This window comes from Grammomys surdaster, unplaced genomic scaffold (assembly GCF_004785775.1).
Source record: "Grammomys surdaster isolate TR1022 unplaced genomic scaffold, NIH_TR_1.0 126391, whole genome shotgun sequence".
Taxonomy (NCBI): domain Eukaryota; kingdom Metazoa; phylum Chordata; class Mammalia; order Rodentia; family Muridae; genus Grammomys; species Grammomys surdaster.
In genome coordinates, this window is record NW_021621185.1 from 16,722,381 (window position 1) to 16,737,769 (window position 15,389).

Here is a 15,389-nt window from a genome sequence, read left to right on the forward strand (position 1 = left end):
TGCCTCAGCTTCTAAGTGCTGGCATTACATACTCTGGACTATCACATTCAGCTTCTTGTTTGGTTTTTAACAAGGGTCATTCCAGCAAACTCTATCCCTGAGATGTTAGCCCAACAAATCTTATCATGCTCTTGTTGCTTCTCCTAATTGGCAAGCAGACGCCTTTGCAGAATTCAGTGTGTATCCATGCCCGTGTGTGTGTGTGTGTGTGTGTGTGTGTGTGTGTGTGTATGCCAGCCTGGTAGAGAGGATACTTACAGAAGTCTGATCTTCCTAAAGAAATCTGAGTAAATTTGAGTTTTCTGTCCATCCCTGTGACTTGGGCACATTTCAGAAATTCTGAGATGACTCACAGTTTAAAATTGACAGAAGGCAGACGGCTCTCCTGACTACAGTCTGCTCTCTAGAGGCTATGGACTTAAGGTGACACTCTGAAATACAGAAAAGGCTGGCTGCTTTGTCCACAACTGGGCTCACAGCACACCACAGTGAGGTGATGATAAACATCAGGGAGTTGTTCTTCCCATATTCCCATGTCTGCTAGAAAGGCTACTAAGATCCTTCTCCTAGGATAGGGGTCCACACCAGGCACTCGGCCCCCTATAGGCAGCAGGCCTTGTCCTGGAACATTTGGCTACAAAAGTAGCCACACCAGTGTGGAGATAGTGGCTGGCCTTCTCTTTGCCGGAGACTGTTTCACCATCAACACAACATGAATGGCTGCCCTGAAGTTTTCTGCTATTACGCCCCCTTGTGGTCTGCTTACCATGAAGCAAGAAAATTCTTGCCAGAGCTGTACAGTACTAACACTGGGGTAGTTAGTATTTCTTCTTGCTCCATGGCAAAATGACACTTTAAAAAGTGACTGGATATAAAATTATGAGATGACATAAGCATATTCCTGAGATATAACTAATTTAAAAAAATAAATATTCCACAGGCTTATATAGAAATACAAACTGTGAACTGTATGTGCTGGTTTATATCTGTAATCTGAGCATTTGAGAGAGGGAGGCAGAAGGAACATAAGTTCAAGTCCAGCCTAGGCCCGCTCTCAAAACAAAACAATATTTAAAATATTGGTATTTCAGTGTTAGAGTTACATGTGAAAGATACTGTTACCTCAGTAGAAATTTCTTACCTGTTACTTTAAAAGCAACAAGTACAGTTAACTGAAATAGCAGGATTTGTTTCAAGGCCTGACCTATTGGCAGCCAGGAAGCTAGACATCTCTACCTTCACGCAGAAGCCTTGGTGTTCAGCAGTCACCTCTGGCCATCACTGAAGTTAGGCCTTACCTCAGAAGGCCTGAAAACCACTGGCCAACTAAGCCCGTTTCTCTAAGCTCCAAGTCTGCCCACTTATAAACGAATCTAATCACAGTGCTTAGCTGAAGGCTGTTTGAGGGTTAAACTAGGCAGTGTGTTAGCATGACAAGCATGGTGTTTGGCATCTGGAAATGGTGGTAGCTCTGTGGTGATCATGAAAATGTTGTTGCTTTCTTGCTAAGCTTTTGGATGTTATGTTCCTCAGAATTTTTGTGTTCCGAGGAACAAGATCTCTTCTATAAGCCCTTGTAATTGGCCACATTGTCTTCATGTCCTGTTTTTTTCTGCATGCTACTACTCTCTGGTTCCTTGATTGTCTGCCTGGGATGAGGCCGTAGGGTGCAGGTACAGGGCCGTCCTGAGACCTTGGACTGTTGGGTCTTCCTTCTATCTCGGTTCTAAGAAGCAGAGGAGAGCATCGAGTCTTCCTCTCTCCTGCACGTACACATCCTCACACTTTCTCTTCCTGGAGGCCACTTCCACACTTGAGTCTGACTGCAGGTGGCTGCTCAGACTCCCCTGGCTGCGGAAACTTCAGACTGGTGTACGCTATAGGAGAGTGTGTCTGGGACTTGGCAGAGCCGGCAGCACACATAGGTTCCCATTCCTCTGGGACTCATTACAAAAGCTGGGTAGCAGGCCAGCAGGGCTGGCTTTTGCCAGCTGTCTTCTATAGGTTGTGACCTGGATGTAATCCATACTGAAACTGTAGAATGCAACGATCCAGGTTTTCCATGACAGCATCAAGCAGTTTGTTTTTGGAAATGCATAGAGTGTGAACGTAGAAGTCCATGGAATCCCCGGTGACTCAGGTTTGGGACAGAAGCCATTCAAATGATCTCAGGACTTGGCTCCGTTGTGTTGGCAGGGATCGGTTCTGCTGGGATTTGCCGTGAGGTTTGCTGGGCCTGGCTGCCTGCTGTCTTCCAGTCCTTCCTCACATGCTTCTTTCTGTCTGTTGGGCCTCATACTCTCTACTCCAGTCAGCCCTCTGTCTGTGTGACCAGCCTCACAGGGCATTCTCAGCGAGCTGTCTCTCTGTTCTGAGCAGACTGCTGTGGGCTGGCATCTGTTCTGCAGGTCTGCGGTGGAAGGTGTAGCCATGGGAACTAGGCCTTGTCTCTGAAGGGCCTGGTGTGGATGATCCTGCTTCCTTAGAAGTGAGCAGAGTAGGAGAGAGTAGGAGAGACTGTGCAAGGGAAAAGCAGTAACAGAAGGTAAGAGGATGTGGGGCCTTTGATGACCATGACATCACATCTAAGTGGGAGCGGCTGTGTTCTGTACCAGCTGCCATCCAGGCTTTGTGTTCATGAGCATGAGTGTACAGAGGGGTACAGCATGCACACACCACTGTTGCCAGCCAGGCTTGGTCTTCCCTCATGAACCTGAATGTGAGTGGTAATATAGAGGGCACATCGGACACCACGAGTTCCATCCAGGATTGACCTTCCTGAACGAGTGTCTGTGAGGGGCGAGTGGGTGAGGCACACCATGACTGCCATCTGCAACTGGTTTCCTTACTGTCCAACCATCATGTGAAATACAGCAGCAGCAAGTGGTACGCACAGTCCAGCTTGGCCTCAGCCTCCATGTATCCTTTTCCTCTCCCTGTTCGTTCATAAAGATCAGAAGGATAAACTCACTAAGAAAGAGGAGAGAAATGAAACCTTTTGGGATGAAGAAGAGCCTAGCCATAATTTTATCTCTGAGAAAGTCACCTACCTTATTCTGAGAAGGCAGAGTGACCTTGGCGAGCAACTTCAGATCTTCCTAGGGAGAGGGGACTTAAGGAGAATTGTGAGGACAAGCCAGCTTTCCTTTTTGGTGAAAGCCAGGCACAGGAGACTCCCAGGCTCCAGGGTAGGGGCTCTTGGTTTCTCTATACAGACAGCACCTCTGTTAGCAGTATCCTTTTTGAATCAATGTTAGAACGGCACAGGTTGGGTCTGCAGAGATAACTCGGGTTAAGAAACATGTGCTACTCTTAGAGGATTCAGATTCCATTACCAGAACCCATATTGGGTGGTTCACAACCACCTGAGACTCCAGCTACAAGGAGAATTCAACATCTTCGGCCTCTCCAGAGGCGCATGCGTGTGTGTGTGTGTGTGTGTGTGTGTGTGCACTCTTTAATACATAAAAATGAATTTTTTTTAAAAAGGATGACGCAGAGGATACATTTACAAATTCTCCAGCCTCTAGTAATCCCTTGGTAGAAAACAGAGAATAATATATGTGTTATAAGGCGGCTGGAATTAAACATCAATCCAAAGAGATGTCATTGGATGCCCACTAAGTGCAGAGATCTGTACACCAGGTCTATACATTTCTTGAATTCCTGTTTCCAATTATTAGAGAGTTACCATTTCATAAACTGTACTCTAAAGAAACACAAAGATGTGTGTGTGTGTGTGTGTAAAAATATACATAAAGGGAACCAAGAGCCCAGTCATACCATGAAATAAAGACTAGTGTTTAACCACAGATAGACCAAGCAGCCATTAATGTGAAGAAACCAGAGACTGAGATGCATTTTTAAAAAATAATCTGTTGTAAGGGCTTGAAGAAAATTGCAAATGCTCTTATAATTCTGATACAGTGTTTGATTTGCAAATAGAATGTGAAAACGGTTTGCCTCGGCACCTCCTTCATTGTAGACATAAACTACCGTGAAGCCACTGATGATGCTCTGTGTTCAGCCTACATCAGCAAGTCATGGGATAAAGGCCTAGACATGGTGCTGGATATTTACTTACCTGAGCAGTTTAGGCACTCTGTTTTAAGTATTTTCCAAAGCTGTAAAACCACTTTAAAAATAATCTATATCTCTGTGTAATAGTACAGACATGAGTCTGTTATTTAATAATGTTCTTCCAAGTAGCTTTAGTAAATAGCCACACACATACACACACACACACTCCCACCCTAAAAATACACATACTAAGAATTTAAAGCCAGTATTAAACTACTGCACATACTTGTAACCCTAGGACTCAGGCAGGAGAATGACAGGTTCCAGGCCAATGTAGGTGATGTGGTCTGATTGTGTCTAAAAAAACAAGAGCAGGGCCTAGAGCCCAACAGTAGTAAGCTGGTTTAGTATGCTAAGGTTCTATCCTCAACACTGATTGCTTTACAAACAGAAAGATAAAAGCAAACAGTGCAAGCCAGTGCCCACAACTCTAGTTTCAGATCAGAGTGACTATGTTCTGTCACAGAGGACAATCCCAGTGGTCCGGTGTTGAGCGGTGACATCTGGTGTGCTGTAGGAATTATTTAATATTTGCATTTGGAGACCCACTGGCAAGAGGTTCATTTACTTCTGGAAGACTTCACTCTCAATCACTTCAGGATTTGGGGTTGGTTGGTTGGTTGGTTGGTTGGTTGGCTGGCTGGCTGGCTGGCTGGCTGGTTAGTTGGTTGATTGGTTGGCTGGCTGGTTGATTGGTTGGTTGGTTGGTTGGCTGGCTGGCTGGCTGGCTGGTTGGTTGGTTGGTTAGTTGTTTGGTTGATTGGTTAGTTGATTTTGTTTTTTAAGTCTTTTCCTCACTGGGAGGTGGGGTGTAACTCCTGAAAGTACATGCATGCTCAGTATGAAGCCTTGGGTTTGATTCCTGCACTAAAGAGAAGAGTGTTTTTTATGTGTATGTGGGTGTGCCTGGCTGTACATATGTGGACCATATGCATAGAGAGGTCAGAAGAGGGCACTGGATGCTCTGGGACTGGAGTCACTGTAAGCTGTCAGATGTGGGTGCTGGGAAGCAAACTTAGGTCCTCAGCAAAACAGCACGTGCTCTAACTGCTGACCCATCTCTCCAGCCCCGTGCAAGCTCATCTTGAATTGTCAAACAGGAACTGTCTTTCATGATAGATGAATCCTTTATGAAATATTTCATAAAGTTCTCCTAGTAACCTACCCACAGCTAATATGCAGGTTCTCACTCTGAATGGGCAATCATTTCCCATCACTGGGAAGGCATAAGCAAAACCATTTGTGGGACGCACGGAGTGGGAGCTGCTGCTGCTAATGCTGCCTCTGTGCTGGGAAAGATCTAGAAAGGCTCGGGCCATGGAGAGACCCCATCTCCTTACAGCCTGTATCTCCATGTCCTCTCAGGGCATCAGATGACTCATGACTACAACAGCAGTGTCTCTTCTCTCGGGGCCTTGGCGACAAGGTCCTTTTATCCTACCTGTGCTCCGCTGCCATCCAGAGGACTCGTTCATTTAGGCTTCGGAGCCTCACATCCCCACTCCTGACACTGGAACAGTTTCCTTGCCAGTTCCTCTGCCATGAGGGTGCTGTTAGTAGAAAGAGCTAGCCTGCTGGACACCTGGAGAGATGCTGTAAGCATGACTTACAAGCCCTTTGTTATTATTAATTATTAACGTCTGAAGTGTCACCCAGTTCCTCTTTCCCCTCCTTCTGTAACTACTATTAATCACATACCAAGGCGACAGGCAGACGATACTGTTCCACAGATATATGCCGGCCATCAGCTGACAAGCCTTTTCCTTAGATGACCTCTGCCTCCTGGTTTAGTCTGGGAAACACTTACTGAACATCAAGAGCAGGCCCTGGCCTGCTTCATCTGCTTTATCCATAAACTCAAAGTTTTCAAAAGCAATCCAACTATGGGGAGTTTGTGGCTAGATAGCAAGAAGACAGAAAACTCAAAAGTAGCCTCCTTCCCTCTTATCTCATAAATGCGCAGGCTCCTCAGGTGTCCCTACCTTACACGGGTTCCTCAGCATGTCCTCTAAAGAACTCTGAACCCATAGTTGCTGCTGCAAAGATCCCTGCCAGTCCACAGCAAAAGCAGAGAGCTGACACTAGATTTCATAGACCCGGATAGATTCATTTAAAAAAATAATCCTTTATTCTCAGATTATATCCTACTCCCTTTTATGGTGTTTCTAGTGTCCTCATTTTAGTAAAATAAATACATTGTTCTCCTACTTGTTGGCTAACCACTTGCTCATAACTTTTATTCAATCTGGCCTCTCTGTATTTCTTTTAAAATTCTTCCATGTCTGTCTCTTCTTTCCAAGGGAGACTAGTGGCTGGCTACTTGCGGCTTTGTCTTCGATCTCTACTGAAGAATGTTCCGTGGTCACTCCCATGCCTGTGAGAGGAACCATCTAGGTGGCCAAGAGTGGCCTGGGAGCCAGCTGTGGCCAGTTATGGTGTGTTCTTGTCAGTCTTTGTAAAGTTAACCCTTGGACTGATGTAAGAAAATGGCACCCCCTGACAACAGCTGTTGACCCAAAGATAGCTCTTGGGGACTGCTAAATGACTTGTGGCTACTGGCATACAAGAGAACTTGAGACAGAGAAAAGTTAGAAGAGGGAAGTGGACAGATAACAGCACAGAAATGTTCTTCATGCCGATGTGAACTAGACAGTCCCTGATGTTTACTGATTGAACTCTTAGTCAGTGAACTTAAGTCAGCTGAACTAAGAGTTCAGTCACTAAATATTGTCTTCCTCTACTGTACACACACACACACACACACACACACACACACACACCTGTGAATTGTACTGTCTTCCAGCAGCTTAGCAGGAGTGAGTCTCTGCCCTTGCCTGGCCCCTCCAGGTGGACTTTCTGACCCCAAACTCATGCTATACCTAGGGACCCCTTGTTCTTTTGTACCCCACCATCTTTCTGCCTTCTCATCCCCATTCCCAGCTTTCTCCCCCAAACACTCCCCTCTCAAAGTGCCCTGGCCCTCCTGTGGGCCACCAGGTCTCTTCTGTAGCTGGTGCTCCTGCAGGCAGCCGGCATAGCTGGAAAGTTTGAGTTTTGTGGTTAAAGTGAGACTGGCCTCTAGATACCTGAAAATCAATTACATTTAGTTAACTGCTTTTGTGTGTGTACGCCTCTCAACAAAGAGCCTTTTCCGGTAGTCAGGGAAAGGATTTCAGTACACAAGGAAGAGGCCAGCCAGCGGTTTGGCCTTGACACAGGTTTCCTGTTGGCACAAACTACCAACCTCTGGGGTTAGTGTTATCGACTGAAGGTCTTCCTCCAGCTATTTCAAGAACTCGGCAAGAACTCTGCACGATGGCTTCATGTAACAGTGCAGTGAAATCTTACGGCTCTAGTTTTCATTCACCCATTCAGTGGAGAATGGATGTACGTGTCAGACATTGTTCCAGCAACAAGGAGACAAACATTGCAGACAGTTCTCTCACCCACATGGGATTGGAACTCAAGCTGATAGAGATGGGAAATAAACAAAGAAAGCAAATTGTGTAGAATGCTAATGGCGGTGGCTCTCTTGGGGAAACGGAAGTGAGCTTGGTTAAAAGTCTATGTCATCAGGTGGAATACTAAGGAAAGAAAACCAGCTGATGCCTTGAAGAAAGAAAAAAGAAATTGACCAGGAGGCTATTCAGAAAAAGAGCACTCCAGGCAAACAGCAAGGCCCAAACAAAGGTCAGCAGGTGTCCTGCCACTGAGATAAGAGTGACAAAGAGATGAGTGACAAGAAGCTTCTGGGCTGAGCAGGTGTAAGACTTGAACTTGAGTTTGCACAGTTGGTAAGTTGAGAGACACGGACACGAGTTCCCTGTCAGACATCCATTCACACCTGCAGCTGGACGTGCAGAGCTGTAGCCCCAACTTGGCGGCAGGAGCACTGGGTATATTGAGAGCCACAGGACCACAAATGATCAGAAGCGTGGGCCTGGGCCTTCAGCATATGGATTGTAGGAAGGGCTGGGAAGAATTACAGGGTCCTGAAAAGGGATAGCCTGGGCAGCCTCTGGCCTGGCGCACACCAGCAAATGGTGCAAATTCCACACGGGAATTCCAGCCCTGTCTTGGTTTTCTTTAATCGGCACCAACAGTGCCTGTTGAACTTGATGGTTGGTATGAACACCTCTCACAGGCTTAGGACAGCTTCTGAGCTGTGTTTCAGAATGCAGTGGGTTTCTGGAGGGCAGTCAATCCTTTGATTGAGTTGATTTGTGGTAGATTGTCATTTGGGGTAGAAACCCAGAGTGGTCTTCTGCTGTGTAAGCTGAGGTGGGTCCACACAGACCAGGCCTGAAGCTTAGGTTAGGGCCTGAGTCCACATCTCTTGAGTCACAGACTGACTCGGTAGGAAAATGCCACAAAGTAGACTCCCTCCACACTCCTGTGCTTCCTCAGAGCCTGGGAAGGGAATGGCTACTGGATGCTGGTAGACTGTCTGCTGTGTTACGAGTTGATGGCTGTCTTAGTATCAGGAATCTCCTGAACTCTTGACGGTGGTTATTCAGTGTTGCTGACGTGCCCAGCATGTTTATTTATGATTGAAACCAGATTATGATGTCTCCTTAGGACACTGACTCAGCCAACAGATAACTTAAGAGCATGTGTCACATATGTGCAATATGGAAGATTCTACAATGGATAAAATTTTTATATGCTAAGCAGCTTAGAGGCCCACACAAGGGACTATCTCATCCCCAGAGCTGAGAGAAAAGAAGTACAGTTGTTAACTCGAATATAGCCACTGAATAGATAAAGATAGTAGTGTGACAAAGGGCCAAACAAGAAGGTCCTCAGGGCAATGGAGAATAGAGAAGATATCCTAACAGGATGTGGTAACAGGACTAAGGTAGTGGCGACATCTCCAGGTGGATGTGAGTCCAGAGCTGGCAACCTACAAGGTCTGGTCCAAGTCTTGGATGTCTCTGACTTGGAGGTGCTCAAAGACTATTAAAGTCAGTGACATCCACTACAAGCACACGCGCGCGCGCGCGCACACACACACACACAAATGCGTGTGTGTGCACTGACCCTCCACACAATGCCAGTGCAAGGACAAGCCCATGGTGTGTGTGCGCTCAGCGGCACCCCTCTCTACATCCAGGGACTTTCGGGTGTCCGGTAGCTTCATACTCCATCTCCGGATTATGACGTGGTGAAGTGCTCAGTGTTCTGCCTCACTGTGGTGTTCCGCAGGCAGCTGTCGTTCCTGCTCTTGGGAAACTTACTCTGCAAACTGAGGTCTCTAGTCAGTTCACAGTGTTAAGTCTGGAGGCCATCTGAGGAGCAGGGACTGTCACATGGAGATCCAGCTTGCACAGACATCACACAGGGCAGGACTGCAGAATTCTAATCAAGCATGGGAAATGGCACACGTGTGTAGTGGGCGATCCACACAGAAGAGGCTGGGTCTGGCCACTTGGTCTGCCAGTGGTGAGGCAGTGGGGCAGTTTCATGAATGGTTACAAGAGAGGTATCAGAAAAGATGCAGGAGAGGCTGCAAGGCAGCCACCAGGCCTACCCCGTCCCTGCTGTGCTCCCTCTGATTCCCCCACACAGCCTGAATGGCTGCCTTCTGACTCAGTACAGCAGTGCCCCTCATATTCGTCAGAGTCCAGTCTTTCCACAGTTGAGTATGAGAAGGCTGAAAACAGTTTTCTTCCCTAAAGGGGTCTGATTAAAATTTACCCCAGCTCCCCGTGTTCGGACCCAGGCAGGCAGACATGAGGATTTGTAAGGCATGACTCTGCCGCTGGTCTTTGCCAGCCAGTGCTGACTCTTGCTGAGGAAGCGGGACTTTGGCTTTATGCTTCCGGTGAGTTTCATTTGATTTTAGCATCTTCTGTATGTTGGACAGTGATAAGGTACAGTTGGTACTCACGGGTGGGAGGGCACACTCGAAGTAACCCAGGAAGACTGCCAAGAAAATAATGTGTCTAAAATAGGGTGTAATTGAGGAGGGGGTCACACTGGGGGAACTAGTAACCCACAAGGCTAGCCAACAGTGAGGTGGTTAAAACATTGTCACTAGCCTGAGGTAGCATCAGAGTAGAATTAACCATCAGTTTCTTTTCATCTTCCCCTCCCACCAGTAAGGCTGAGCCATGCACTACGGTGACCACGGTCATCAGATGCTGCCCTCGACTACCCGTCTTGTCCAATAGACTGGGAGGCTGTGAAAAGGTTTGGTTTAGTTATAATGAAAATGGGACCTTCTGGGACACAGTCCTGTGAGGTATAGACCCACAGCACAGACCCCCGGCAGGTGAGAACTCTCCATGTTGGGTCCACTGTCTTTGGTTTCTGGCTACAGAAATTGTCAGCCATCTGGGTACTACGTTAAGGATCCAGTCAGAAGGAAGCAAGTCAACATTCTCCATTGCTCTCCACAACATCCAGAAACATACTGTGACTAAGGGACCCTGCCAGGGACACTGGGACCTGCTCTCATCCTCAGGACAGTGGAGACAGACCCAGGGCTGTGCTCACCACACTGGCTCATATCGGGGAACAGTCAACTATGGCTTCACATGAAGGGGCCACTAGAAGCAACACATTTTCTGGAATTTTTTGGTATAAAGGACAATTGAGATTTTAAAAGTATGTGTGTGTGTGAGAGAGAGAGAGAGAAGAGGGGGGAGATGTGGGACTGTAGAATCCTGGGTGTTTGGCCACGCCCCCAGAACCCAGAGACCTGCCACGAGGTCTCCATGTCCCAAGTAGAGTGGGGGGGGGAACAGATCTCTGCCTCAAAATTTATGTATTACCTGAAGCCCCGCCCACTTCCAATATATAAACAAACCCCTTCTGACATGTTTTGGGAGAGTTCTTTACCATCCAAACCGCCGTGTCAATAAATCTGGACGTGTTTAACTCCACATGTCTCTTGAAAGCCTGGACTCACTGTGTAAGCCAAAACCCAGGCGGAGGGGCGGGAGTGGGAGAGATAAGTCTTTTGTTCTAGCGGGGCCGTGGGACACTTTCTCTTGAGAGCCAGGGTTCCCAAGACCCTCCCCCCCCAACACACACACACACTGCTGCCTGCCAGCCCACGGGGCAGGGGGATGGGAAGCTTTTCTCTCGGTGGTCGGCTCTGCCCAGCGCGACTGCACAACACGCCCCAGGGCTATCACTCCGCTGTCCGCCACCTGCCACCCTGCGCCCCCGCCTGCGACCGGTGTGCGGGCCGTGCCGGACAGGGAGAGAGTGTGTGTAAGTTATGTAAAGGACCACGGTCCCTCCAGCAGACCTAAGCTTTGCATTTTCCTGGCCCTCCCAGCTGGGGTAAGCGGGTGGTAACTGCCGCTTCTGCACACTTTGCAGCCTCTGGGTGGATAAAGCACAGCCCACTTTCTTTCACCTTTCCATGTAGACTTTACTCTGATCCCACGCCCTTGCTGAGGCTTTGATAGATTCACGCTTTGACACGCGTGTGTGTTCAGTTCTTTTACGAAACTTGCATACTAATTTTTCCCACCAAAAATCTTCCCTTCCCCCTAGTCCTAACCAGAATTTGTTTTTTAATGATAGCCAGGTGACTAGATTGAGATGGAATCAAAGTAGCTTTGAATTGTGATTCCCTGGTATCTGGAAGGCTGGACCTTGTGTTTTGTCTGTGGTGTAGGTGCATGTTGTTTTATAAAAAGAAAAGAGAAGCTGGGGGGGGGGGGGATGTTTGGTGGAGGTGTGGTATGGTGTGGGGGAGGGGGTGCCTCTGTCGGCCTATGCTGAGGCATCCCTTCCCCCTGAGGTACCAGCCACATGAAGGTATAGTATAGAGTGTATTTAGGGCATGGGAAGGAGAGTTGAGGGGTGGGGTGGAGAGGGTGTGTGGAGAGGAGTAGAGGCCGCCATGAGCATGTGGAGAGAGAGGGGGAGGGGAATGGGGAGAGATGGGGAAGAGGGTAAGGGGCAAGAGAATGAGGAGGGGGCAAGCAGCCCCTCTTATAGCGAGTCAGGCATACCCGGCTGTTGCCAGGTAACTGTGGGGCGGAGCCTAGAAGGAGTGCCAACAGTGCACGTGTGCAAAGGCGTGAGGAGGACCTTGGGTGTCCTGCTCTGTCACTCTCTAGCTCTAGTTTGTCACTGAACCTGGAGCGAGGCTGGCAGTCAGCAAGTGAATTCCAAGGGCACAGCAGCAGCCCTGGCTTTTACAATGGATGCTGGGATCCAAACTTGGGTCCTCCTACTTAAGCAGCCAGCACTTTTACTCTCTGAGCTGTCTCCCCAGCCCCCCTTTTTTGAGAAATGTTTGTTTGTTTATTGATGACATTGTTTGGTAATTTTGAGTTCTTATGGTCGGAGATTTTGCTGCACAGGAGCTCTTTAATTGTAGATAATCCTCTTAATCGGTTCTTGTTGCTTGAGTGCTCAGAAAAGTCTGCTTGTGTCTGTATCCTCAAGTGTTCTTCCCTTCCGGGTTCAGGTCTTAGGTTGAGGTCTCTGGTCCACTCTTGTACACTCTTGTGTTCTGGCTAGTTGGAGGTCAGTTATGCAGTCATTTGAATTTTAGCATCTTTTTTTTTTCCTGTCTATGAAGAATGCCATTGGAATCCGGCTGAGATCTAAGCATCAGTTTAGAGCATTTTCTGGTAGAGGGCTTAGGGTTTTTGTCAAAGATCAGCTTTGATACCAGAGTTTAACTGAGGTGGGATGGAGAGTCTGCTTTTGGGAAGCTGTAGCTCCTGGCAATCTGGCTCTTTTGCTCTTTTGGGGCCAGAGCTAATGGCTTCTGGCAGTTAAATCCCTTTTACTCTTCTAGGCCAGAGCTGATAGCAATGGACTCCTGCTGATAGCAGCAGGGGATTAGAAAAACTTAATTACTTGGGCCATCTGAGAAAGAAAAAGACAGAAACCACACATTCACAGTCAACGGATGATGCAAAGGGCTCCAACCAATCTTTATTTTTGCTCCCAGCTTTTCTACCTTCTCAGACAAAAGTTCTCTATGTAAGAAAAAACAAATTACCTCACAGAGGAAGTTACAGTTGTTTTCTCTGTGTATTTCATTCTATAAGCTCATTGTAAGTTCAAAGTGATAGTTATTATACGTTCATGGCCTTACTTTATCACGGTGCACAACTGTGGCCTCGTCCTTGGACCTGACCTAGAATGAATATTGTCTTTGATCATGAATTTGTCCCAAGCCTGTTCTTCTTCCTAATGCAATGTGTGCACTTGGAAGGTATGGATGCTCACTGCACGCCTTTTCATGCAGCCTTAACTTGTATTATTAACTTATTCTGAGGGGACACATTTTATTCTTGATTCTAACTCTACTTATATCTTTTTGACAAAACAACTTAAACCATCTCCTTAAACTTTCTAGCAATTATTCTAATTTCCTAAAATTATTTGGAATCAGAGCAGGAATTCTATAAAATCATTAATTCATCTAAACAGCATTAATCCTTTGAAAGTTCATCTTCATGTTGATCTGCAGCAAATTTACCCAGTAGGATAGGCTAATACCCATGAATCAATCATAACAGACTACAGGCAGAAAGGGTCTTTCTTTCCCAGTCACAGCCTGTCAGAACAATGAGGAATACAGCAATGGCAAGCATGAGAAGGCACATCAGGGGTGGTGGTGGCGGCGCACGTCTTTAATCCCAGCACTTGGGAGGCAGAGGCAGGAGGATTTCTGAGTTCGAGGCCAGCCTGGTCTACAGAGTGAGTTACAGGACAGCCAGGGCTACACAGAGAAACCCTGTTTCGAAAAAAAAAAAAAAAAAGAGAAGGCACATCAGGCGCAAGAGCAATCCTGGGACGAAGTCCCTGGGGTCCAGGTATCTTCAGAGCATAGCCATGTCAGCCATGCAATACGCTGGCCAGTTCCTAAAGAAGCATGAACACATACCTCTCCATGGCATACAGTTCAAACAATGCTTTTCATGGGTGTAGGTTAAGACAGAGTCTCCTTCAGGACTCCTGGCTTTTGTCTATAAAATTACGCTAAGGCTACAAGGTTCTGAGTGAATTACTTTATACCAGTGACTGGCAAACCCTGTCAAAACTAGATCATAAGTATTTTGTGTTGTGCAGGCTACGTGTTCTGAAGCAAACATGGCTCTGTTTTAATAAAGCTTTATTATTATGGTATTTTGCATGTATGTATACCATCTGCCTGCTTGGTACCTACAGAGGTCAGAAGAGGCTGGCTGTCAGGCCCTCTGGACCTGTAGTAAGCTATCATTGGATGCTGAGAACCAAACCAGGTGCTCTGCAAGAGCAATACGTGCCCTTCCTGCTGAGCCATCTCTTCAGACCCATTTTAAAGCCATGTTTGACCTAAGTAGCCCTTACGCAAAGAAACAGTAGCAAACTCCCTGGTGGAGACACACTCCAACATAACACAGACTGGCCGACAGTACTTCTAGGCAAGCTCTCGTCTCCCTGATCTAAAACCCCATACTTAAAACTGTACCTTAGTAAAGTGACATTGGCTATTCAGGTCAGGCTTCCACCCAAGACACTAACACTTGCTATTGTAGAGTGGACGGCCCCGCCCAAAGCCAGCTACCATAAGGGCACAGCAGGTGATGCAAGCTGCGAGGCACCAAGGGCTTCACTTGTTCTCTCTTCTGTCCCTCAGGTCTCTTCCTTATCCTCGGCCTGATCTTCTACCCTGCAGGCTGGGGCTGCCAGAAAGCCATAGACTGTGGACGGTATGCATCTCCCTACAAACCTGGAGACTGCTCCTTGGGCTGGGCCTTTTATACTGCCACTGGGGGCACAGTCCTCACCTTTATCTGTGCTGTCTTCTCCGCACAAGCAGAAATTGCAACCTCCAGTGACAAAGTCCAGGAAGAAATTGAAGAAGGGAAAAACCTCATCTGCCTCCTTTAGTCTGGAAGACATTACTGCCACCGTTACCTTTCTTTCTGGCCTTGTGACACAGTCTTCATCATTTGAACCAAGTGAAGAACCAGTCTTGACCTCCTGGAGCCACATCCCACAGCCCCGGGCCTTCGTGGGACCAGTGAGGGGCACCACCCACCAAGCAGCGCTCTTGGACATGCCGGCTGCAGAGCAACTAATGAGACCAGACAAGGACGTGGCATAGACCCTGTGGAGTCCTGTCAGAGACTCCGTGTCCCCGGGGCTCAATGAAGGATAGAGCCCTGACTCACGAAGGCAGGCGGCAATCTCCCTGGCAGCAGAGGAGAGGATAGCCAGCCTCAGGTAATTTGAGGCAGGTCTTGGCCCACAGCTAGGTGTTTATGGGCATCTCAGAATGCCGGGTAGAGGTGGGGGTCTTGGTTTTCTTCCTTCTTGTTTCATGTTGTCTCGCTTGGAGA

The 15,389-nt window shown here is 47.5% G+C and overlaps 1 protein-coding gene across 2 annotated transcripts in view; it reads left to right on the forward strand.

The window, feature by feature from the left end:
- Lhfpl2 (LHFPL tetraspan subfamily member 2) overlaps positions 1-15,133 on the forward strand; it is a 135,201-nt gene extending 120,068 nt beyond the window's left edge. For both annotated transcript variants that reach the window (XM_028760203.1, XM_028760202.1), the window contains exon 4: positions 14,684-15,133. In XM_028760203.1, coding sequence (XP_028616036.1) covers positions 14,684-14,937 — 254 coding nt within the window. In that variant the 3' untranslated portion in view covers positions 14,938-15,133. The remainder of the gene's footprint in view (positions 1-14,683) is intronic.
- The last annotated feature ends 256 nt before the right edge of the window (positions 15,134-15,389 follow it).